The 25,829-nt window shown below is 43.0% G+C and overlaps 1 protein-coding gene across 1 annotated transcript in view; it reads right to left on the reverse strand.

Moving 5' to 3' along the window:
* Window positions 1-246: 246 nt before the first annotated feature.
* LOC123498603 (sorbitol dehydrogenase-like) overlaps window positions 247-25,829 on the reverse strand; it is a 47,803-nt gene continuing 22,220 nt past the window's right edge. The window contains exon 8 of the mRNA XM_045245870.1: window positions 247-1,061. Coding sequence (XP_045101805.1) covers window positions 908-1,061 — 154 coding nt within the window. The 3' untranslated portion in view covers window positions 247-907. The remainder of the gene's footprint in view (window positions 1,062-25,829) is intronic.

Genomic DNA, 25,829 nt, shown 5'->3' on the forward strand with positions numbered 1-25,829 from the left:
AACATGAGGTAGGTGTGAAGAGGAAGTAAGTAGAATGTATTTACATCAAGATTACCAAGCAGTGCATGTTTAATTTAAAGGACAATTGTGGGATCTTTAAACTTTAAAGACCTCTCCTGAAAAACTTTTTTTTCCCCATTCAGAAGCCTTTAACTTTGTTAGTTTTTTAACCGAGTGATCTTTGTTTTGTTGTAAAGAAGAAATTTGTTTCAATTTTTTTCTAATGACTGAAATAAATATACTTAGTTTCAAATATTTTTTAATTATTTTTTTCTCTCTCTAAATCAGTGGGTTGTCAAAGAACTTGTAAATGAATAATATTTACACTAAGATGGAGAGTACTTAAGAAAATATTATTCATTAGAAATAGTTCTACAATAGGTACTCTTTCAGAAAACACAGAGAACAAAACAGAGAAAGGAAACAAAAGTAGTACATAAAATTTGCATAAATATTCATTGCTCTAAAAGTTATTTGCATAATTTACTCAGGCACAACATAGATTAATTTCATTATATAAGGAACTTGTCCATAAGCTAACCAATGCAGTAGATCATATTCTTATGCTCCACACGAGTAAAATTGGCAACGTCCCCCTTAAGGAGACTGATAACTGATTGGGTCTTTTTTCAGGTTTATCTCCTCGACTCCATGAATATGAAGCTGTAATCCTCCTCCATCCCCCACATCTTTCCCAGAAATTTTTTCTGATATTAAATCACTTCAGGCTGGTTAAAACTATATCAACACAAACAAATATGGCTGTTTTATGTAAATGACAGGTTTTATTTTTAAGCCAGACATTTTTTATCAAAATCTATACACAAAATATTTACACAAATGCCACTTTTTCAGATTATCATGGGTTCATCTGAATGCAGACAAGTCATGAGGATCCAATTCAGTGTTATTCACATGAAATCATGACCTTGATGGCTCCTCCAGCACCAGTGGCAGCAGTCTCAAATGCCTTGATGGACTCTTCCAGCTTGAAGCGGTGTGTGATGAGAGGCTTCACGTTAATCTTTCCAGATGCAATCATGTCTAAGGCAAGTGGATAACTGGAAAAGTAAACAAAACTAATGTTAGAGGTGAGATCATTAAGGTGGAGACATGTGATTCATTGTGATGGGATGTTAAATTCAGAATTAGGAAATGTTATACAGTGGTGCCTTTGAATACGAACTTAATATGTTCAAAATTTTGTTCTTACTCCAAAGCATCAAAATACATGTATTCTTATGGAAGAAATTATAATTCATTTGAAACCACCTCCCAAGACCAAATTTTTTTTTTTTCACCTAATTGCTTACTTTTTGAATAATATTACTATATACACTACTACTATATTGCTATAACTATAGAAGATAGGAAAATAAAGCAGGAAAGTAAGCAAAATGTAATATAATGAAAATTCAACTTCTCGTGGTCAGAAACAAGCGTCACCACATCCTTCTCATGCGACTCCAACACCACACATTCTTATATAATCCAATAAGTTTTTCTTTCAAATACTGCATTCATTATGGAAAATAAATCAGGGAAGTAAGCAAACTGTAATATGAAAATTCAACTTCTTGGTCAGAAACAAGCGTCAACACACCCTCCTCAGCCGACTCCATCAAGCCAGCACTACGCACTCTTATCTAAACCAATAATGGGATAAAAATGACGATTCCAATATTGTCATGCATCATAATATGTTTGAACTGCTTACTTATCCATGGAAATACATGTATATCTTATATCTCACCAAGAAATACATAAAAAATGATAAAATACAGCATACTGACATAAATGCTCTCACCATCCTCACGCTTGGTGCTCTCACACCTCCACAAACATATCCTTGTAAAAGCTGATACATGATTGGCTAAGTGTCCACCATCTTGAAAACAATGGGTCAATGACAGACCTTGATATATGACAGATAGCCTCAAGCATAAACAAACTGTGCGGCATAAAGGAGCAGGGCTTCTGAAAAGCGCCACAATCGTGCCTTGACGGGCTATAAGGGTTAAGGCTTTTAATTCATGAGCTGGATACTCTCTCTTCCCCTTGGATCTTCTAGAATCTTCCATACGTCTGTCTGTATGTCTCGTGACGATGTGTGCTGCTACGCTAGGCAATGATCTTAATAACTAAAAAAAAATTAATATTATTATCCCCAGCACTACAAAACAACAACCAAACAAATGCAAACAACACTCCTGAGGCACTGAGACAGTGTGGTGCCCCAGCATGCAGTCAGCTGATAGCGCAGTGCTGTGCGCAATCTGTTAACCGCATTTGTTATTACTCGCACTCCAAAGCAAAGTTCATCCTCCAATGCAAAAAAACAAGATTTATTTGTTCGTACTCAAAAGCGTTTGTAGTGAACCACACTACTACTGCTACTACTACTACCACTACTACTTCCACTATGCTAATCCGGCCCAGGTGTGGAACTACCTGAGACAGCTGGGCGAGGTGTGGCACGGCCCGGGAATTCCACGCACTACGCCGATCCCCTTCTAAGCTGGGCCAGGTGCAGTGACCTGACCCCAGCTGGATGGTATGAGGTCACGGGCCGGTTGTTCAGCTGAGGACTCGCCAGTCAGCACCGAAACTCCGGGACATACGCACCGCTTGTGTATACAATAATAAACAGCAGTAATGAACATCTCTGGTTTACCTCTCCATCCGTGTCTTGGCTAGTCAGAGAATACTACATTTGGTGACCCCGAGAGTGTAGCCTTGACGTGTGATGGAGCAGTGCAGTGCATTCAGTGACATATTGCGTGTGCTGCCCTTCACCTATGATGTCGAGGCCTACTTCCTGCACCTCGAAGCTGTGCGGGTTGGTGCGGACCTCCCTGACCTCCAGCGATACCAGACGGTTGTCCGGGCACTCCCCTCAGAAGTGGTCGCTCGTCTGTACAGTGTCCTCTCCAACCTGCCAGAGGCAGACAGGTATGGCGCCCTTAAGTCGGCCATCACGGGGGCTTTTGGGTGGTCCCGCGAAGCCTGTTTCGCCACACTTAACTCAGCTCGGTATGACGGCGGCCGACCGTCAGCACTCCTGGCGAGGTTGTCCGCCCTAAACAGGGCGGCAGGGTTCCCATGGTCAGAGGAGATGGTGCGCCACAAACTCTCCTCTCTCTTGCCGCAGCCTGTCCGTCTCCAGCTGATGGCTGCCCCACAGGCCCTCTCCTTGGAGGAATTCTCTGCTCTCGTGGACAAGAGTGCACGAGGCTCACATGGTGTCGCCCCCCCAGCAGACCCTCACCCCGGCCTGCCTGTGCACCATCAGTGCTGCTGCCCCAACGGACCAGCCAACCACACCAGCAGAATCTCTCTCTCCATGTCCTCCAGCAACAGGCGGCGGTGACCTCGGGGGCTCGCCGTAACCCTGCCCAGCTCCACTGAGACCCGCCTTGCTTCGGTGGAGGCCTCCCTGTGGTGCCTGGAAGCTCTACTCGTCCGCTCTCCTACCCAGATGGACACTGGGGTCTGTTTCTATCACAGGCGTTTCAGGGAGGAGGCACGCAGCTGCCGACTGCCATGTGCGTGGCCCCGCCAGGGAAACGGGGCGGGTGGGGGTCGCTAACACCATTGCCCGGCCCTGCCTCTCTTCCTTGTCTTTGCCCCGACCCGTTGCCCCGCCATCCTATTTCTGCCTTGTCTCCGCCAGCTGTACAGCCTGCCCTGGGCCCCACGGAACCTGCACCGCCTCCGCTGCTGGCCTCGCAATGTTCCATGGGCAGTCGACGCGCCCGTGTCCCCTGGACGGCCTACTGTCGCCCACACATCGTGCCCGCCGGCAAAGCAGCGGTCCTGGGATGGCCGGGCCCCGTCTCCTCCACCATCACATCTGCAGCTTACTGGTGGCCGGGCTTCGGCGCTGCCCACCCATCTGCGAGTCTCAGCTGGGCGCACCCCTTCGCAGCCTTCAGTCGGCGCCAGGCACCCCTACTGGCTGCCCACTCCTCCGCAGCCTGTGGAGGGCTTTGCCTTGGTCCCGCCGCCGGGGCCCCGTCAGCCCACTCCCAGCTTTTCTGACTCCCCTGCGCCGTCACCTCTGCCACAGCACCCAGAGTGGTTTCCCGCCAGCCAGCGCCCACTTCTCTGGGTGAGAGACATTTGCTCTGAGGCCCATTTTCTGGTGGATTCCGGGGCAGAGGTGAGTGTGGTTCAGGCAGCGGACACTGACTGCCGCGCCCAACCCCGTACGGCGTACGACCTCCTGGCCACCAACCGCACCCTGATCGCGACGTATGGGACACAGACGCGTCGTGTGGCCCTCCTGCCCAGCAGCCGTTTCCCGTAGGCATTTGTGGTGGCGGATGTGGAGCAGGCAATCCTGGGGATGGATTTTCTTGCTGCTCACGACCTCCTGGTGGATCCACGCCGCAGATGCCTCCTACACCAGCCCTCAGCCACTATCATCCTGCGCGCAGCCGACGCCGTCCTCACAACCCTCCGCCAAGCGACACAGTTCGAGGCCCTCCTCCAGGAGTTTCCCCTCCTTACATCCCCACAGTTCGCCCTGCCTCGGGTCCTACACGGGATATAGCACTCCATCGTGACAACTGGTCCCCCGTGCTTTGCTCGGCCCCAGCGGCTGCCCCCTGAACGTCTTCACGCTGTGCACAAGGAGTTTGACCTCATGCTGGAGGAAGGCATTGTGCGCCCGTCTGACAGCAACTGGGCGTCACCACTTCACATGGTGCCCAAGGCCCAGGAAGGAGAATGGCGGGCTTGTGGGGATTACAGGGCCCTTAACGCCATGACCCGCCCCGACAAGTACCCTATCCCCCACGTGCTGGACTTCCACACCAAGCTCCATGGCAAGTCTATCTTCTCGAAGATCGACCTCCTGCGGGCGTTCCACCAGATTCCTGTGGCAGAGGACGATGTTCCGAAGACCGCGTTGATTACGCCCTTCGGATTGTTCGAATACCCCTTTATGAACTTCGGTCTTCGCAACGCCGCCCAGACCTTCCAGCGGTTCATGGACAGGGTCCTGAGAGGGTTGGACTTCGTCGTCGTTTACATCGATGACATTCTCATCGCATCCTCCTCACCTCAGCAGCATGCAGTCCACCTGCGGCAGGTGCTTAGTCACCTTCAGGACCACGGCCTCAAACTACACCCTCAGAAGTGCATGTTGGGCGTCCAGTCCGTGGACTTTCTGGGCCACAAGGTGAGTGCGGAGGGTCTGGAGCCCCTCCCCCCGAAGGTGGCAGCCATTGAGGATTTCCCGTGCCCCACGACCGTCAGGAAACTCAGGGAATTCCTGGGGATGATTAACTACTACCACCGGTTTATCCTCCCAGGCCGCCGCTCTTCTGGCTCCCCTCAACGACCTCCTGAAGGACGTTAAGAAGAACTCACCTAAGCCCCTGGACTGGGGGCAAGAGGCAGAGCGCGCTTTTCAAGCCATCAAGCGCTGGCTCATCTCCCTGACCCGCCTTGCCTACCCAGTCCCCCACGCCCCAACGGTGCTCTCCACGGATGCGTCGGCGGAAGCTGTGGGCGTGGTGCTACAGCAGGAAGTCGCCAGAGAGCTCAGGCCAGTTGCCTTCTTTAGCAAGCAGTTGGAACCGGCTCAGCGCTCCTACAGCGCCTTTGACAGGGAGCTCTTGGCAGTGTACGAAGCCGTGTGTCACTTTCGCCACTTCCTGGAGGGCCGTGAGTTCCACGTGCTCACAGACCACAAGCCGTTAACTCACGCCATGGCCCAGACGGGCGACAACTTCACCCCCCGAGTGTGTGGGCAGCTCGCCTTCATCTCTGAGTTCTCCACGGACCTCAGGCACATTCGGGGGGAGGAAAACACAGTGGCTGATGCTCTCTCCCGTGGCGACGCTCCCTCCCGCACGGTTGCCACCCTGTCTCGTCCTCCACCTTTGGACTACGAAGCAGTGGCGGCAGCACAAGAGGACGACCCGGAGCTACAGGCACTGCTTGAGGGGCCCACATCACTGCAGCTCGTTCAGCAACATCTCCCCGACTTTCCACGGCAACTCTGGTGCGATGTGTCGTACGGGCAGGTACGCCCATATGTGCCGCGGCCATTCCGCCAGCAGATCTTACGCCACTACCACTCTCTCAACCATCCTGGCATCTTGGGGACGCATCGCATCATCAGCAGGCGGGCAGTCTGGCCAGGAATGAGGAAGGAAGTTAGAGTGGGTCCGTACCTGCCTTCCTTGCCAGGCTGCCAAGACTCACCACCACATCCGCACGCCACTGCAGACCATCCCCACACCCACGGAATGCTTCCACACAGTCCACATAAGATCTGGTTGGCCCCCTTCCACCTTGCCGTGGCCACCGGTACCTCCTCACCTGTGTAGACCAGACCACACGCTGGGGTACCGCAATTCCGATGCCTGACAGCATGGCGGAGTGTACGCCGCCCACTTCCTCTCTGGGGTGGGTGTCAAACTTCGGGGCGCCGGTCACCATCATCACCAACCAGGGGATGCAGTTTGAGTCTCACGCCTGGGGTGAGCTCATGGCCTTCCTCGGCACGTCGCGCCAACGCACCACAGCCTATCATCCACAGGCCAACGGGATGGTGGAGCGCTTTCACTGGCGTCTCAAGGAGGCAATTTGTGCCCTCCCCCATCCTGGTGGCTGGGTTGACGCCCTCCCGATCATCCTGCTGACCTAGAGGGCCACGGAGAAGGAGGACTTGCATCACACGCCGGTGGAGCTGGTCTACGGGGAGGAATTGAGGCTTCCTGGCCAATTTGCAGCACCTGGGCCGCCCGCGGGACATGCTCTGGTCTTCCTTCCGGTATCATAGACAGACTACTTTTAACGCGGAGTAATGTAATGTTCTGTATATAGTGTACTGGGGCTGTGTATTGTTCTGCTACCCCAAGGGATGCCACGCTCAGTCTGGTTCCTAACGCAGCTTAAGGAACAGGCTCACGCTCTGTTTGGCAATCCGCTTGCCTTCCTTCTTTGACTGGTCCTCCTGTCCTGCACAGCCAGTCTAGTTCTACAGTCTACTGTCTACAGTCACACTCCAGTGTGTAGACTGTAATTATACATCATCACGCTAGCTACAAGCTTCATCTAATCGCTCTGACTACAAGTCTCTCTGGCCGCCGGCTACTTCTCAAGCCTCACTCACGGCTACTCGCTACCAAGCCTCCAGTACATTTTGTATCCTACAATAAACATGGAAGTTTCCCCAGTGTTTCTCTTCAGCCACACCAGAACACCGGTGTTGCGGCAGGCTATGGCGAACCTCCGGCTCACTCCTCCTCGTCCACCTGGCGGACCTCCATGACATGGCAGCTGTCTTCCTGAGGACTGGCGCTACCACAGGGCCTTTCCAGCCACTGTATGGAGGCCCATATCGTATGCTGCACAGGGGTGAGAAATACGTCACCCTCGAGATTAAGGGCCATCCGTACGTCGCTTTGTGGGACCGGGTGAAGGCGGCTCACCTGTCTCCTGCTCCGCCCACAGCGCTGCCCCTGCTCCCACAGCAGCACCTTCCTCCTGTGGCGGAGCCCTTGCGCCTTCCTCACCCCAGGGAGGTGGCACCATGCTGCCTGCTGCCGCGGGGCGCCACCGCTGGGATCCCCTCCTCGTCGGGGCCGGCGTCCTCACCTCGCCCCCTGGCAGACCAGGAGCTGCCGGCAAGCCCCCAACCACCACCACCCACCCTGCCTGTCTCCCAGCCCCCATCTCCTCCTCCTGTCACTTCTTCCGGCGTCATCACCTGCTTTGGCAGGTTAAGCCAACCCCCTAATTTTTTCCAGGCCTCTTAGAGGCTCCTTGCTACTCCCCTTATGCCTTGTTTTTTTTTTTTTTTTCCCTTCTTTGGGGGAGGGGGGGTACTGTAGTGAACCACACTACTACTACTACTACTACTACTACTACTACTACTACTACTACTACTACTACTTCCACCACGCTAATCCGGCCCAGGTGTGGAGCTACCTGAGAACAGCTCATGAGGTGGTGTTACTGTCTTATATGTGTATTTATGTTCACAAAACCACATTTCTATTAGCTTTTTACAAACCTTGCCCCTAAGAAAGGATTGTTTTGTGATGCACAAAGTGAAATCTTACATGGAATACCAAAAAATAAAGCAGAGATGAGATCGCTTTCACAACGATATTTATGTTTCCACTCCTCTATTGCCTGCTATAATGGATATCATATACGCTCATGCCATGAGGATAACCTCGACTCCGTGGCACTGAGTGATAGTGAATTACTAATGAAATACTGCGGTATTTCATTAGTAATTCACTATTACTCAGTGCCACGGAGTTGAGGTTGCATGCTGGGTGTCGCTGCACCAAATAGTGGCAGCATACTTGTTATTCAAGTTGTGGCTCACAAGTCAAAGCAAAAATTCCACCGAGTTACAGCTCATATTTCAAATTTCTTGTAGGATGGGCTGCCTGTTACTTGAAGTTTTACTGTATATTATTCATTATTATTATATGTTAGAAAATTACTTTATTTTTGCATAAAATACCATGTCAATTGATTTTTATATTAGTATTTTTTTAATGTGGAATGGATTAATTGGATTTCCATCATTTTAAAATGGTGAAATTTGTTTTGAGATGCGAGGTTTTCAGAATAAGAGGTACGTTATGGAATAAATTAAATTAGTGACCCAAGACGCGATTGTACTAGAACTCAAACAATTAAAAGGTAAAGACTATATTGATTACAAAGAAAATATATGAGGAGATCTTTTAGTCTCGTGAAAAGGTTTCCATTAGACTATGTACTGCAGTTAAACTGTCAAGAAACAAGATGCTTGATATAACAAGAAGCTTTTTTTATTTATCTTAAGAAATTTCCTGGCTTATATGTACATGTAGGTATACATCCTCAATTCTTGATCACAATTATTTCTAATACAGGTAACTCTCGATTAACGCGATAGATGTGTTCCACGAGGCGTCGCGTAAATCAAAATTTGCGTAAAACAAACTTGTAATTCTCATAAGAAATAATAGATAATAGGGGGGATGGGGGATGTGGTAAAAAAAAATTTGTACAAAATACTTTATCATTCTAAATACTAGAAGTGTATTTAAAGTAAAGGGAAAAGCAAGAAATAATAAGAGAAAGCAAAAAATAGTAAGAGAAAACAACAAAACACTCATTGCGTCACTGCCTTCACCATTCACATCACATTCAGTCACAATCTTCCTCTGAGCCTTTCCACTTTATCAAAAATCCACTTATCAAAAATAACCCCACAGTATAAAAGCAAACACTAGAAAAAAAAATAAATGCAGGACACCAATCTCTTCACCCCTCACAAACATTTTTACCAAGACGGCCTCATATGTTTACCCTAACGGCCCCATGTTTACCAAGATGACCCCACACCAAATTTTGGGTTATTGTCATCTTATTTCTTTCAATATGTTAACATGTTAACCGCAGATGGCAACTCAAGTGTTCCTGAGATAGTGTTTTGTAGTATGGAGCGTTAAAAACCATAACGTATTGGTACACCGATGTACCCTGCACATATAGTGCATATATGCTTACAGGTTGTAACACGACTTCCGGTAAATATTGAAAGAGGTGAGAGAACATTCATTTCTAAGCAGAAAATGTTATATACACATATGCATTTTAAGGTTTTGTTTACCTGTAAGATGATTTTAAAATTTCTGAGAGGCGCGTGATAGTCCATTCTGTTTTTTTATGAGGTGACGATGACTTGCTGGCTTGCTGCAGCAGCCGGAGGTGCCACTTGGCTAAATATCAAATGTTTTAATGTTATGTTTTGCAATCTGTGGAATGTTCAGTATCTTACATTTGACGACAGATTGTATTAACAACAAGTACAGGTAACTCTCGATTTATGCGTTCCAAGAGGCATCACATGTATCCAAATTCGCGTAAAACTAAACTTGTAATTCTCATAAGAAATAATAGATAATAGGGGGGATGCAGGATGTGGCCCAAAAAATTCATACAAAATACTCTATTTATTTGGATAAATTAACATGCTTTTATTATTTACCATTCTAAATACTAGAAGTGTATTTAAAGTAAAGGGAAAAGCAAGAAATAATGAGAAAGCAAAAAATAATAAGAAAACAACAAAACAAAGAATATGTAAACACAACACTCACTGCGTCACTGCCTTCACCACTCACACCACAGTCAGTCACCATCTTCCTCTGAGCTTTACCACTTTATCAAAAATCCACTTATCAAAAATAACCCCACATGCAGAAGAAGATGAAGGATGTTTTGGGGACATCTTGGTGAATTATAGGCAGATTAAAGAGATTCTGTCTGTACTCAGTGCTGGCAGACTGCAAATGAGGCACGAGAAGAGTGGTACTGCCACCTATCCGCCAGCTGCGGAACTCTCTGGTGCGCAGTTTGAAATTGCATCTGGCGCTCAGTTTGAAAATGCGGTTGGGTCAAATCGGGTATAAGCAAACCGATCGCGCAAATTAAATTAATGATAATATTTTTTCGGTTGCGTTATAACAAAAACGCGTAAATCAAACACGCGTAAGTTGAGAGTTACCTGTATGGTGTGAAAATAAATTGTAATTTCTTGGATACTAGAATCTCAAAAGATAAGCTAATAGAATATTCTGCCAAATACTGTGTGGATGCATCATTAAGTAAAAACGGTAAAGGTGAACTAAGGAAATATGTAAGGACTGGAAAAGATGCTGCATTAGATAGCACAGTTATGAAATGGTATATGTGGCACTGTGATCGGTGAGATTCAATGTCCTCCAACTTTGTCGTAGTGGTTTAAGCAAAACATCCAGCTGGATGATTTGCCAATGTGCCAGTTTGCCAATATCGTCTGTAAAACACAAGTGCAGTTACTTATGTGTCGGAGCATTAAATCAAGGAAGTTGTTTTGAGGCCACTTACCATATATTTGACCTTAAAATACTCCTAATACTCATGATATCACACACAATCTCTCTCTCTCTCTCTAAATTATTTTCTGCATCTTTGATCACTGGACAATTCATCATAGATTTGGCAAACTGATGCACTGCTGAACCATCCTGTTACTGTGGTGGTATAACTCATTGTCCTTAGTGTCTGTAAAGTTTTTTTTGTACACTCATATTGAAGTCTGGATCTTATCATAGTGGTTATGAATTTTTTTCACCACCCTGATATTTGCTAGTGTCCTATATGTTGAAGTAAATAACCCATTGATGTACCTTTCTGAGGTTAGGGTGTCTTGTATAACCACTTCCAAGTGTTTCTTTTTCTTCCTCTTTATTATAATTTCTCTCATTTTATATTCCCATGTTTCCATCTTCTCTTTACTTTTACTCATTTCCATTACATGGCATTTCTTAGCATCAAATTCTAATTTCCACTTTTGGTTCCACTCCCAGATCTTGTAAATATCTCCTTGAAATTCCATACAGTCCTCATTGTTTGCTCTTTATTACTCTTAAGTTTTGCATTGTCTGCAAAAATTTATGTAGCTACTCAAGTCCTCTTGCATATCATTAATATATATTTGGAACATTATTGGTGATCTTCCTTTTCTAAAATGAAATTGGGAGTTATTTAAAATTTCATTTTTCTCCAGATATTCCACTATTTTCCTTCATTATAAATTTGCAGATCTTTCCCACAACACTAGTCAAGACTAGTGACAATGATCTTATAATTTAGGGGCCTCTCTTTTTTCCTCCTTTGTATATAGATGCTATATTTGCTCTTTTCTACTCTCTTGGTGCTCTCCCTTCCATCAAGGAGCTGTTGATCACATTCCAAATTGGTTCCACCAGCTGTTCTCTACATTCCCTTAGTGTCAATCCTGACACTCCATCTGGTCCCATTACTTTTCTAACATCACTTCTCTAATTTTTTTTTTTTTTTTTTTGTACCAAAACGTTCCGTAACCCTTCTCGTGGCATGTTATTGTTTAGTTCTATGAAATCTCCTTCTATATCAACTACCAGTCTAAAACTCTTATTCATAAATTCACTCACTTCCATTGTTTTTTATCTATGCTATTTCTCTTAATTAACTTATTGATGATCTCTCTGTTCATCATCTTTCCATTTATATACTTGTAAAAAAACTTGGGTTCTTTTTCACATCTCTTTACTACATCCCTTTCAAACTTTCTCTCCTCCTTCCTTCTTATTCTAACAAATTCATTTTGTGCCTCTTTATATTGCTTCTTATTGTCTTAATTTCTTTGCTTCTTTAATTTTTTCCAAGGTACATCCTTACTCTTTTTAACTTTTGCACATCTAAACTAAAACTCATCCGTACCTACCCATAGGGCGTTGGCCATGTCTGCCGTGAGACTATGCCAAATCTCCAATAAAAACAAACTACTCACTGTCCTGTAATCATAGCATTATCAAAAAAACGTTCTCAGAACATTCAGAAACCTTAATTAAGTGATAGATGATATAAATAATTGTCATATACGAAAATAAATTAAGCTAGTTCACATACATGGACGGTGATGTGTCATATCAGGTCAGGCGACGTTGCCACTCACGACCCAGGTGGAAATTCCCGGGGAGGTTGGGGGGTGAGTCAGGTCGCCACGGACGTGTCGCTTCGCTCCTCCTCTGGTCACCACCATGGAAGGACCCCCCAAGATGTATTAGTCTAATACATCTTGGGACCCCCTGACGCTTCCCCATCATACACTGTCTTGCGCAGCCAGACCAAGGAATTCATATTCCGCCTTAATAGATATTTCTTGCAAGAGAAAGCAAATCGGGCAACACTCTTACCTTTGACTCAAGCAAGGAACCACTCAATATATTACTGTGTTTCTACTCGTATGTGCACTTATTTGACAAATATGTAAATTATTTCTCATTTTCATGTATATAACCAGAATCTTTATTGCATTTAATGTACTATATAGCTGCATAGGTATTTGGGTCTCTTCTGACTTCTTTTAGTGAAGTAGAGAACGATCATCACTCTGTTTTCTTTGATGAAGGTACTGGTATAGCAGTGGCAACGTCGCACCCAAGACGAGCCACACCTTGTGGGTAGATACGGATGAGTTCTACTATAGCATTATACCTCACGTGTTTGCTCTTCTTTACTCAATATGCAAGAACTTACTCTTCATCCCTTCATTTTGACTTTTCATGAATATTACCTACTTCTCTTGCACTGTTTTGTCCTTGATGATTTCTTTCCAATTAATACTTACCAAAGTATTTACTTGAGCCTTCATAATTTGTCTTGGCGTAATTCAATCTTACTTGTTTGTGACCCTCTTTGCATTTCAATATTTCCCAATCTTCCAATTCAACTGCATGATCACTTTTCCCCATGGGGCTATATATTTAATGGACATTTTTTTTTTTTCCCATGAATACCAGGTCAAGTATGGATGGTTGTTGTTCTCTTCTATACCTTGTATAGTCCTTCCCCCTTTAGTTCATTGGATTTCCCATTGTCATTTGTAACACTTCTTCCCCTTGGTCCAGCATAACCATTTACATCTATTTTTTCAAATTTACATTTTTGCAGTCTAAGGTTAATCCCTAACCTCCAACATGCTGGATAACAACCCATCTATATTAGTATAAGCCACTCTTAATTTCTTGCCTTCTCCACAATCTCCTCTTTCTTCCATACGTACCACTTCTTTAGTCTTGTATCCAGAACCCTCCAGTAAAAATTCTTTTTCTTGATCTCTGTCCTTTTCTCGTTTTTTTCCTTAGCTTCATTTCTTAGCACTAGATTTCTACTTTTCCCTCTCCTCTAGGTTCATATCTCTTTTTATCCATATATCCTTGTGTTCAGTCAGTATCATCAGCCAGCTTCCCTTCCCCACCCATAATTTCCTCTACTGCCACTTGGGATCTCATTCTCACTTTCATTGGTCTCCTACCCACTGCATCTTTCTAACCTGATCACTTCCTCTACCTCCTGGTCCAGTTCTTGGGTGCTATCTTGAACTTGTTTGATAATAGTTTTGGCCAATTTTCTCTCCATGTTCTCATGAATTTGTTTCAATTTTTCTTTTCCTTCATGTCAAAAATATGAAACTTTTCTCTTATCTACTGTATCTTGCACAAGATCTTTTTCTTTAATTACTCATATTACAGCAACTTTTGTGTTTTCCTGAATTTGTCTCTTAACTGCCTCCGAAAATTTAACTTTTTCCTCTTCTTGTTCCTGCTTCCTTGCATTTTGTAGTTCCTTCAGGTTGTTTTCACCCAATCCACCTTCTACCCTGTCCACAATCCCATCCTGTACTTTAACCTGTAAGCTCCTTAAGGAGTTTTCATAGTCTTGACATGTGGCTTTTAGTATGTCATTTTAGTTTCTTTATTTCTTGTGGCTTTTAGTACGTCATTTCGTTTCTTTATTTCTTGTATGTCCTTTAATCCCTGATTGATTGCACTGACCTTCTCACATTTTACTAATCTCAATGTGTGTGTGTGTGTGTGTGTGTGTGTGTGTGTGTGTGTGTGTGTGTGTGTGTATTTACCTAGTTGTAGTTTTACAGGGCCTGGGCTTTATGCTCGTGTGGTCCCGTCTCCATATCTACACTTATCCAATTTTTCTTTAAAACTATGTACACTCTTTGCTGACACCACTTCCTCACTCAAACTGTTCCAAGTCTCAACACATCTTTGCGGGAAACTAAATTTTTTAACATCTCTCAGACATCATCCCTTCCTTAGTTTCTTACTATGCGATCTTGTGCTTCTAAAGTCATATTCTTCTCTCAGGATCAGTTTCTCATTATCCACTTCATCCATTCCATTAATCAATTTATAAACTTGTATCAGATCCCCTCTCTCTCTTCTCTGCTCCAAGGTTGGTAGATCCATTGCCTTTAGTCTCTCCTCATATGCCATCCCTTTAAATTCTGGAACCATTCTTGTAGCCATTTTTTGTAGTCTCTCTAATTTTCTTATGTGTTTCTTTTTATGGCCCTGATGATGTAGATTATTTACAGTAATCAACTTCTGGTGCTGTGAGAAAGCCCAAAAGATGCCGTAAACACCCTCCTGCCTCTCAAGGTCACGAGCGCACTGAAGAATGTCAAGTACCAATGTGTGCTGTACTTTGTTTCACACTGAGTATCACACACTGAAACAATACTGAATAACACCATGCTGCAAACTATAAATAGTTTCGGATAAAGGGAGAAAAAATCAAACATGATTGGAAAGTGCAGTATGATCTCTTTGCCACCCTCCTGGCTCCCCACCCTCCTGGCTCCCCTGTCACTGGCCCCCACTTCCCAAACAACTTCAGCCAGCCATCACTGCCACACAATGTAATTTTTTTCATTTTTTGTTTCACTTTTCAGTGTTCTACTTGTCTCCTTTGAGTTTCATAAGATCAAAGATAGTTTTCAAGCAAGTTGATTTTTTGCCATTTTTTGCGCACCCTGCAGCTGTCCTGAAATCATAATTGCGCTGTTTAAGGGTTAAGAGGCTTGCCCATTTGCCTTTGCCGCTTCCCGGGACTCGAACCTGGGCCCTCTCAATTGTGAGTTGAGTGTGCTAACCACTACACTACGTGGTGTGTGTGTTTGTATTTACCTATTTGTATTTACCTATTTGTGTATTACAGGGCCCGAGCTAAGCTCTCTGTGTCCTGTCTCCTTGTCCATTCCTGTCATATCTCTCTTTCATCTGACTGACACACACCGCATCAACGACATCACTGCTCAGTTTATTCCACTTATCAATGCTACGATGTGGGAAACTGTATTTTCTCACGACATTTAGACAGATGTCTTTTATTAGCTTTTTTCCATGTCCTCGGAGATGATTTATCAACTCTCTGTCCAGTATGTCAATCTTGTTCACCAATTTATACATAGTTATCATGTCTCCTCTTGTTCTTCTCTCTTCTAATGTGGTCAGCCACAGCTTCCTCAATCTTTCCTCATAGTCTAACTCCCTGAATCCTGGTACCATCCTTGTTGCCAGCCTCTGTACCCTTTCTACCTTCTTCACATTTTTCTTCATATGGGTTGACCAGACACAAGCTGCATATTCTAACTGGGGTCTTATTAAGGTACATAATATCTTCTTCATCATTCCTTCATCTAGGTAGTGGAATGCAAGGCCAATATTTTGAAGCATGTTATATGTTTTCAAAAAAATCTTGTTAATGTGTTTCTCCGGTGACAAAGTGTTTTGCACGGTTACTCCTAAGTCTTTCTCCTCATTGGTCTCTTTAATTTTCTCATCACCCAGCCTGTAATCCCAGTTTGGTCTGTATCTACTTCTTCCCATTTTCATAACATGGGTCTTGTCTATATTAAATTCCATCTGCCACTCCTTACTCCACTCATATATTTTATCAAGATCTTCCTGTAACTTGTTACAATCTTCCACATTCTTTACTCTCCTCATAATTTTAGTATCGTCCGCAAACATGTTCATGTAACTGTCAATTCCTACTGGCATATCATTAACATAAATCAAAAACATGATGGGACCCAGCACTGACCCTTGTGGAACTCCACTGGTTACCTTCTTCCACTCGGACTTCCTTCCTCTCACCACTGTTCTCATTTCTCTTCCCATTAAGTAATTTTCCATCCATTTTGCTAGTTTATCATTTACTCCTCCAATCTTCTTTAGTTTCCACATCAGTCTATTGTGTGGTACTTTATCAAAGGCCTTTCTCAAGTCCAGGTAGATAGCATCCACCCATCCCTCTCTATGTTGTAGTATGTCAGTCACTCTTGAATAAAAACATAATAAATTGGATACACGATCTTCCTTTTCTGAAACCAAACTGTCTTTCACTCAGAATGTTTTCACTTTCTAGATACTAACTCCACTTAGCTTTAATTACTTCTTCACATACCTTGCACAATATACTAGTCAACGATACTGGTCTATAATTTAGCGGTTCCATTCTACTACCATTCTTATATATAGGTACAATGTCAGCTCTTTTCCACTCTTTCGGGACTAATCCTGTTCGTATGGAGGTTTCCACAATATCAAATACGGGGTTCAACAATTGATTTAGCAACCTCCCAGATAAGCCATCAGGCCCCATTGATTTATTAATATCCAGATTGCTTATAATTTTCCTTACATCTTCCTTAGTAACCATGATGTCCTGCATTTGCTTTATAAATTCTGTAGGTCTTCCTCCCATAAAATGCTCCTCCTTTGTAAACACTTTGCAAAAGTTGTTGTTCAAAATTTCAGCTATATCTCCAGCATCCTCATATACTTCTTCCCCAATTTTTACCTTTACTATTGCCTCCCTTATATTTAGTTTTCCATTTACGAATTTGTAAAACCTTTTTGGGTCACTATCACAGTTTTCCACCAACCTCTGTTCATATTCCTTCTGTGCTGTTCTCCTTACTTCAACATATCTATTCCTTGCTGTTTTGTAAACTTCTCTTGATAATACATCACTGTTTTTCTTAAGTTTCTTCCATGCCTTTTCTTTGTTCTTTTTGCTTCTTCACAATTTCTATTAAACCACTGTTTATTATTTAAAGTCCTCTTTCTGTAATATGGCACAAACTTTTCACAGCAGAGTTATACAAATCCATAAATTTATCGTATTTCAATTGCATATCCCTTTCCTGGTATACCACGGACCAGTCAATTTCATTAAAGAACTCCCTTATATGGTTATAATTTGCCCTAATATAATTTAATTTTTCCTCCTGCGTTCCACAATCTTATTCGTGCTTAATTCCGTATCCAGCTCAAAGCTTAGGACATCATGATCGCTTCTCCCCAAGGGACATTTATGTTCAATTTCCTCTTTTAGAGATGCCCTGGTAAATACCAAATCCAACCTTGCTGCAACATCTTGTCCCCTGCACCTTGTTGGTGATCTCACCCACTGTGTCATCAAGTTATTTGTTGCTACCTTTAACAATTCCTCTGCCCACTCACCACCGTTCACCACTTCGTAGTCTTCCCACACTATTTCTTTACAATTAAAGTCTCAGACTATCATCACTCTATCCTTTCTGATGAGTTCTTGCTTCATTCTGTCTAGAGTATTTCTCATCACCATTTGGTACTGTTCATATTCCCAAGCATTGGTTCTGGGTGGTATGTATACTGTTATAATATTAATGTCCCTCTTACCATCTGTTATAAGCATACTTATCACTTCCTCATTTCTCTTACTATAGTTCACCTCCTTCACTATCAGATCTTCCTTAGTAAGAACCATTATACCACCACCTCCTTTATTTTTCTATCATTTCTCCATACTTTGTAGTGTTTTACAACAAACCAGTCTAGCTTTATTTCGGGCCTTAGCTTTGTTTCCACTACACACATTATGTCTGGTTCGTTATTTCTTAGGTAATCCATACATTCTAGCCTCTTAGACAGAAATCCATCTATATTCATGTAAGTCACTTGTATTCCATTCCTAGTCTCTTTCTTCCATGTAATGTCTATTCCGTCTGTTTTATCCACCACTTCTTTAGCCTCCCATTTCTCATCCTCCAAAAAAACTTGGTCTTTTCCTCCTCTGTTCTTTCGTCATTCCTCTTTCACTTCAGTTACAAGCTCTTTCATTTTCATTCGCTCATCCTGTGACATATTTCTTCTTATGTAAATTGTTTTGGTTTCCTCAGAGTCCTTAAGTTTCCAAGCCCTCCTCAACAAGGCCTCAGCTGCCACCTGAGACTTTAATTTCAATTTTAATGGTCTATTCTTGCCTTCCTCAAAAGCTCCCAATCTCACACTTTCTTCTACCTCAGCATATAGGTCCTCTTCCTCCACAGAGATCTTATTCAGTAAAGACTTAATCCTGTCATTTTCCTTATTCCTCCTATCCTGCCAGTTTCTGTTAGTTTCCTCCTCAATCCTGTTATGATCACACATTTTTCTTTCAGCAATATCTCTCACCACATACTCATTTTCCTTTAGTGCCTTTACCATTTCACTCTGCGTAATCACTTTATTTTCCTTTTCCTGCTTTTCCACTATCTCCCTAAAGGACCTTTGTACCTCCTGATGTTCATGGTTCACTTCTTTCATTCTGGCATCAATTAGATTAAGGCATTCCTCCTTCCTCAAGTCCCCTTCCATTTCTAGGAGTTTAGCCTTCATCTCTTCACATTGTTTCCTTAGTTGTTGGTTTTCCTTCTCCATCTCTACTTTTTCCTTCAATAGCTCTTTATTCGCTATCGTTAACAAATAGATCTCTTTTTTGAACGAATCATTCTCGGCTATAACTCTATCCAGTTTTTCTTCTATGGACAAAATATTTAGGAACTTACTTTCCAGTGCCTGGATTCTTGCATCCATATCTAATTTCTCCAGTCCTCTTGGAGTAGTTATAAAACCTTCAAAATCCTTGGGTTGCCTAGGGGTAGCCGCCATGTTTGTTATCGTCAGCTGATTACGGCCAAAACAATCACCGCCCACACTCTCCTCTCAGGGACCACTCTCCATATCCCTCACTTTCAACACTATGCGACAGTAGGACATCAACAGGACACTAACTCAGAGGTACCAGGGCCCTGTAACACCATAGGTATTTTCACTTCTTCCCGTCCGCAGCCGGAGACGAGCCGTCCTCTCTCAGCGACGGCGAGTGTGCGTGTGTGTATTTACCTATTTGTGTATTACAGGGCCCGAGCTAAGCTCTCTGTGACCTGTCTCCTTGTCCATTCCTGTCATATCTCTCTTTCATCTGATTGACACACACCGCGTCAACGACATCACTGCTCAGTTTATTCCACTTATCAATGCTATGATGCGGGAAACTGTATTTTCTCACGTCATTTAGACAGATGTCCTTTATTAGCTTTTTCCATGTCCTCGGAGATGATTACTTGTGGTCACCTTTATCAACTCTCTGTCCAGTATGTCAATCTTGTTCACCAATTTATACATAGTTATCATGTCTCCTCTTGTTCTTCTCTCTTCTAATGTGGTCAGCCCCAGCTTCCTCAGTCTTTCCTCATAGTCTAACTCCTGAGTCCTGGTACCATCCTTGTTGCCAGCCTCTGTACCCTTTCCACCTTCTTCACATTTTTCTTCATATGCGGTGACCAGACACATGCTGCATATTCTAACTGGGGTCTTATTAAGGTACATAATATCTTCTTCATCATTCCTTCATCTAGGTAGTGGAATGCAAGGCCAATATTTTGAAGCATGTTGTATGTTTTCCAAAAAATCTTGTTAATGTGTTTCTCCAGTGACAAGGTGTTTTGCAGTTACTCCTAAGTCTTTCTCCTCATTGGTCTCTTTAATTTTCTCATCACCCAGCCTGTAATCCCTGTTTGGTCTGTATCTACTTCTTCCCATTTTCATAACATGGGTCTTGTCTATATTAAATTCCATCTGCCACTCCTTACTCCACTCATATATTTTATCAAGATCTTCCTGTAACTTGTTACAATCTTCCACATTCTTTACTCTCCTCATAATTTTAGTATCGTCCGCAAACATGTTCATGTAACTGTCAATTCCTACTGGCATATCATTAACATAAATCAAAAACATGATGGGACCCAGCACTGACCCTTGTGGAACTCCACTGGTTACCTTCTTCCACTCGGACTTCCTTCCTCTCACCACTGTTCTCATTTCTCTTCCCATTAAGTAATTTTCCATCCATTTTGCTAGTTTATCATTTACTCCTCCAATCATCTTTAGTTTCCACATCAGTCTATTGTGTGGTACTTTATCAAAGGCCTTTCTCAAGTCCAGGTAGATAGCATCCACCCATCCCTCTCTATGTTGTAGTATGTCAGTCACTCTTGAATAAAAACATAATAAATTGGATACACGATCTTCCTTTTCTGAAACCAAACTGCCTTTCACTCAGAATGTTTTCACTTTCTAGATACTCACTCCACTTAGCTTTAATTACTTCTTCACATACCTTGCACAATATACTAGTCAACGATACTGGTCTATAATTTAGCGGTTCCATTCTACTACCATTCTTATATATAGGCACAATGTCAGCTCTTTTCCACTCTTTCGGGACTAATCCTGTTCGTATGGAGGTTTCCACAATATCAAATACGGGTTCAACAATTGATCCTTACATTCATTTAGCAACCTCCCAGATATGCCATCAGGCCCCATTGATTTATTAATATCCAGATTGCTTATAATTTTCCTTACATCTTCCTTAGTAACCATGATGTCCTGCATTTGCTTTATTTCCGTAGGCCTTCCTCCCATAAAATGCTCCTCCTTTGTAAACACTTTGCAAAAGTTGTCGTTCAAAATTTCAGCTATATCTCCAGCATCTTCATATACTTCTTCCCGTTTTTACCTTTTCTATTGCCTCCCTTTTATTTAGTTTTCCATTTATGAATTTGTAAAACATTTTGGGTCACTATCACAGTTTTCCACCACCCTCTGTTCATATTCCTTCTGTGCTGTTCTCCTTACTTCAACATATCTATTCCTTGCTGTTTTGTAGACTTCTCTTGATAATACATCACTGTTTTTCTTAAGTTTCTTCCATGCCTTTTCTTTGTTCTTTTTTGCTTCTTCACAATTTCTATTAAACCACTGTTTATTATTTAAAGTCCTCTTTCTGTGATATGGCACAAACTTTTCACAGCAGAGTTATACAAATCCATAAATTTATCGTATTTCAATTGCATATCCCTTTCCTGGTATACCACGGACCAGTCAATTTCATTAAAGAACTCCCTTATATGGTTATAATTTGCCCTAGTATAATTTAATTTTTCCTCCCTGCGTTCCACAATCTTATTCGTGCTTAATTCCGTATCCAGCTCAAAGCTTAGGACATCATGATCGCTTTTCCCAAGGGACATTCATGTTCAATTTCCTCTTTTAGAGATTCCCTGGTAAATACCAAATCCAACCTTGCTGCAACATCTTGTCCCCTGCACCTTGTTGGTGATCTCACCCACTGTGTCATCAAGTTATTTGTTGCTACCTTTAACAATTCTTCTGCCCACTCACCACCGTTCACCACTTTGTAGTCTTCCCACACTATTTCTTTGCAATTAAAGTCTCCAACTATCATCACTCTATCCTTTCTGATGAGTTCTTGCTTCATTCTGTCTAGAGTATTTCTCATCACCATTTGGTACTGTTCATATTCCCAAGCACTGGTTCTGGGTGGTATGTATACTGTTATAATATTAATGTCCCTCTTGCCATCTGTTATAAGCATACTTATCACTTCCTCATTTCTCTTACTATAGTTCACCTCCTTCACTATCAGATCTTCCTTAGTAAGAACCATTATACCACCACCTCCTTTATTTTTCTATCATTTCTCCATACTTTGTAGTGTTTTACAACAAACCAGTCTAGCTTTATTTCGGCCTTAGCTTTGTTTCCACTACACACATTATGTCCGGTTCGTTATTTCTTAGGTAATCCATACATTCTAGCCTCTTAGACAGAAATCCATCTATGTTCGTGTAAGTCACTTTTATTCCATTCCTAGTCTCATTCTTCCATGTAATGCCTATTCCGTCTGTTTTATCCACCACTTCTTTAGCCTCCCATTTCTCATCCTCCAAAAAAACTTGGTCTTTTCCTCCTCTGTTCTTTCGTCATTCCTCTCCTTCACTTCAGTTACAAGCTCCTTCATTTTCATTTGCTCATCTTGTGACATATTTCTTCTTATGTAAATTGTTTTGGTTTCCTCAGAGTCCTTAAGTTTCCAAGCCCTCCTCAACAAGGCCTCCGCTGCCACCTGAGACTTTAATTTCAATTTTAATGGTCTATTCTTGCCTTCCTCAAAAGCTCCCAATCTCACACTTTCTTCTACCTCAGCATATAGGTCTCTTCTTCCACAGAGATCTTGTTCAGTAAAGACTTAATCCTGTCATTTTCCTTATCCCTCCTGTCCTGCCAGTTCCTGTTAGTTTCTTCCTCAATCCTATTATGATCACACATTTTTCTTTTCAGCAATATCTCTCACCACATACTCATTTTCCTTTAGTGCCTTTACCATTTCCCTCTGCGTAATCCCTTTATTTTTCTCTTCCTGCTTTTTTACTATCTCCCTAAATGACCTTTGTACCTCCTGATGTTCATGGTTCACTTCTTTCATCCTGGTATCAATTAGATTAAGGCATTCCTCCTTCCTCAAGTCCCCTTCAGATATTTTCATCTCCATTTCTATGAGTTTAGCCTTCATCTCTTCACATTGTTTCCTTAGTTGTTGGTTTTCTTTCTCCATCTCTACTTTTTCCTTCAATAGTTCTTTATTCGCTAACGTTAACAAATAGATCTCTTTTTTTAATGAATCATTCTCGGCTAGAACTCTATCCAGTTTTTCTTCTATGGACAAAATGTTTAGGAACTTACTTTCCAGTGCCTGGATTCTTGCATCCATATCCAATTTCTCCATTCCTTTTGGCGTAGTTATAAAACCTTCAAAGTCTCTAGCTTGTCTAGACGCCATTTTTGTTATCGTCAGCTGATTACGGCCAAAACAATCACCGCCCACACTCTCCTCTCAGGGATCACTCTTCATATCCCTCACTTTCAACACTGAGCGACTGTAGGACACTAACAGGACACTAACTTAGAGTTACCTGGGCCCTGTAACACCATAGGTATTTTCCTTCTTCCCGTCCGCAGCCGGAGACGAGCTGTCCTCTCTCAGCGACGGCGATGGTGTGTGTGTGTGTGTGTGTGTGTGTGTGTGTGTGTGTGTGTGTGTGTGTGTGTGTGTGTGTGTGTGTGTGTGTGTGTTTTTACCTACTTGTAGTTTTACAGGGCCTGGGCTTTATGCTCATGTGGTCCTGTCTCCATATCTACACTTATCCATCCAATTTTTCTTTAAAACTATGCACACTCGTTGCTGACACCACTTCCTCACTCAAACTATTCCAAGTCTCGACACATCTTTGTGGGAAACTATATTTATTAACGTCTCTCAGACATCTTCCCTTCCTCAGTTTCTTACTATGCGATCTTGTGCTTCTAATGTCATATTCTTCTCTCAGGATTAGTTTCTCATTATCCACTTGATCCATTCCTTTAACCCCTTCCCAACAATTTTTTAGTTAAAAACATTTGTTTTTCAGACAAATTTTTTTATTTTGGTTCTATATAGTATTTTTCATGCTGATTATGAAAACAGCTTGCAATTACTGTTTTCCCTCATTTTTGTGATTAACTTTTTATTTTGAAGATACCTTTGTAGACATATACGAGTTAACTCGTCTTCCTATAAACTCCAATCTCTCCCCTCACCCCTCCTCCTCCTCCTCCTCCTCCTACTCACTTGTCGAGAAATATTCATTGTTTGATGAACTGGCAGTGTCATCAGAAGTATTCAAGCTTCTGAGGGAAAGTTCATATTCGCTATCTTCCTCAGAACTAGACGTTTGGGGTGTAAATTATTTGAAAATACAAAAAATAAGTGGTAATGTGAATGAAAACAACACCCATGCGACGACAGTGGTTGCCGGAGCAAGTCTAGTAAGAGTGTCCTTGAAATCCCACCGCTCGTCCCTGTCGCCTCTGCCAGGCGTACGATTTGACGAGAATACTCGTTTCACACGTAGAATGGCTTAGAAAGACTCAGAATCGACGAGTATATACGTCTGTGGCTGGTTTTGAAGGTCAAGTTTTGACAAGTATACTTTACGACTGAAACGGAACATTTAGTGAAAACGAATATATACGTCTTTAGCTGGTTTTTTAAGGTAAAATTTTAGATGAGTATACTCGTCGACGACTGAAAACGGAACATTTAGCGAAAACGAGTATACTCGTTTCTGCCGAGGAAGGGGTTAATCAATTTATAAACTTGTATCAGATCCACTCTCTCTCTTCTCTGTTCCAGGCTTGGTAGATCCATAACTTTTAGTCTCTTCTCATGTCATCCCTTTAAATTCTGGAACCATTCTTGTAGCCATTTTTGGTAGTCTCTCCAATTTCCTTATGTATTTCTTTTTATGGGGGGTCAACACAACTCCTGCATATTCCAATCTGGATCTTATTATAGTACTTATCAATTTCTTCATCATTTCTTTGTCCATGTAGTGAAATGTGTGTGTGTGTGTGTGTGTGTGTGTGTGTGTGTGTGTGTGTGTGTGTGTGTGTGTGTGTGTGTGTGTAATTCACTGTTTGATCTGCTGCAGTCCCTGACGAGACAGCCAGACGTTACCCTACGGAACGAGCTCAGAGCTCATTATTTCCGATCTTTGGATAGGTCTGAGACCAGGCACACACCACACACCGGGACAACAAGGTCACAACTCCTCGATTTACATCCCGTACCTACTCACTGCTAGGTGAACAGGGGCTACACGTGAAAGGAGACACACCCAAATATCTCCACCCGGCCGGGGAATCGAACCCCGGTCCTCTGGCTTGAAGCCAGTGCTCTAACCACTGAGCTACCGGTGTGTGTGTGTGTGTGTGTGTGTGTGTGATTCACCTTGGTCGCCTGCTGGTCACCCAGCCAGTCTTCCCATTACGGAGCGAGCTCAGAGCTCATAGACCGATCTTCAGTTAGGACTGAATACAACACACACCACACACCAGGAAAGCGAGGCCACAACCCCTCGAGTTACATCACGTACCTATTTACTGCTAGGTAAACAGGGGCCACAATAAGAGACTAGCCCATTTGCTCGCCGCTTATCGGGATTCGAACCCGGCCCTCTCGATTGTGAGTCGAGTGTGCTAACCACTACACTACGCGGTGTGTGTGTTTCATTATGCAGTGGCCGAAGCCATGTGGCTTAACCACACTGTTGCTTATAACCCAAGTGAATGCTTATATACCGAGGTGAAGTATTTTGTGCTCATAACCCAATTTGCTTATAAGACGAGATGCTAATGTATTGAGGTGCCACTGTACTCTTACTTCACATACTCATTTAAGACTTACATGTCTCCTTATGC

The sequence above is a fragment of the Portunus trituberculatus genome, chromosome 48 (genome assembly GCF_017591435.1).
Source record: "Portunus trituberculatus isolate SZX2019 chromosome 48, ASM1759143v1, whole genome shotgun sequence".
In the NCBI taxonomy this organism is placed as follows: domain Eukaryota; kingdom Metazoa; phylum Arthropoda; class Malacostraca; order Decapoda; family Portunidae; genus Portunus; species Portunus trituberculatus.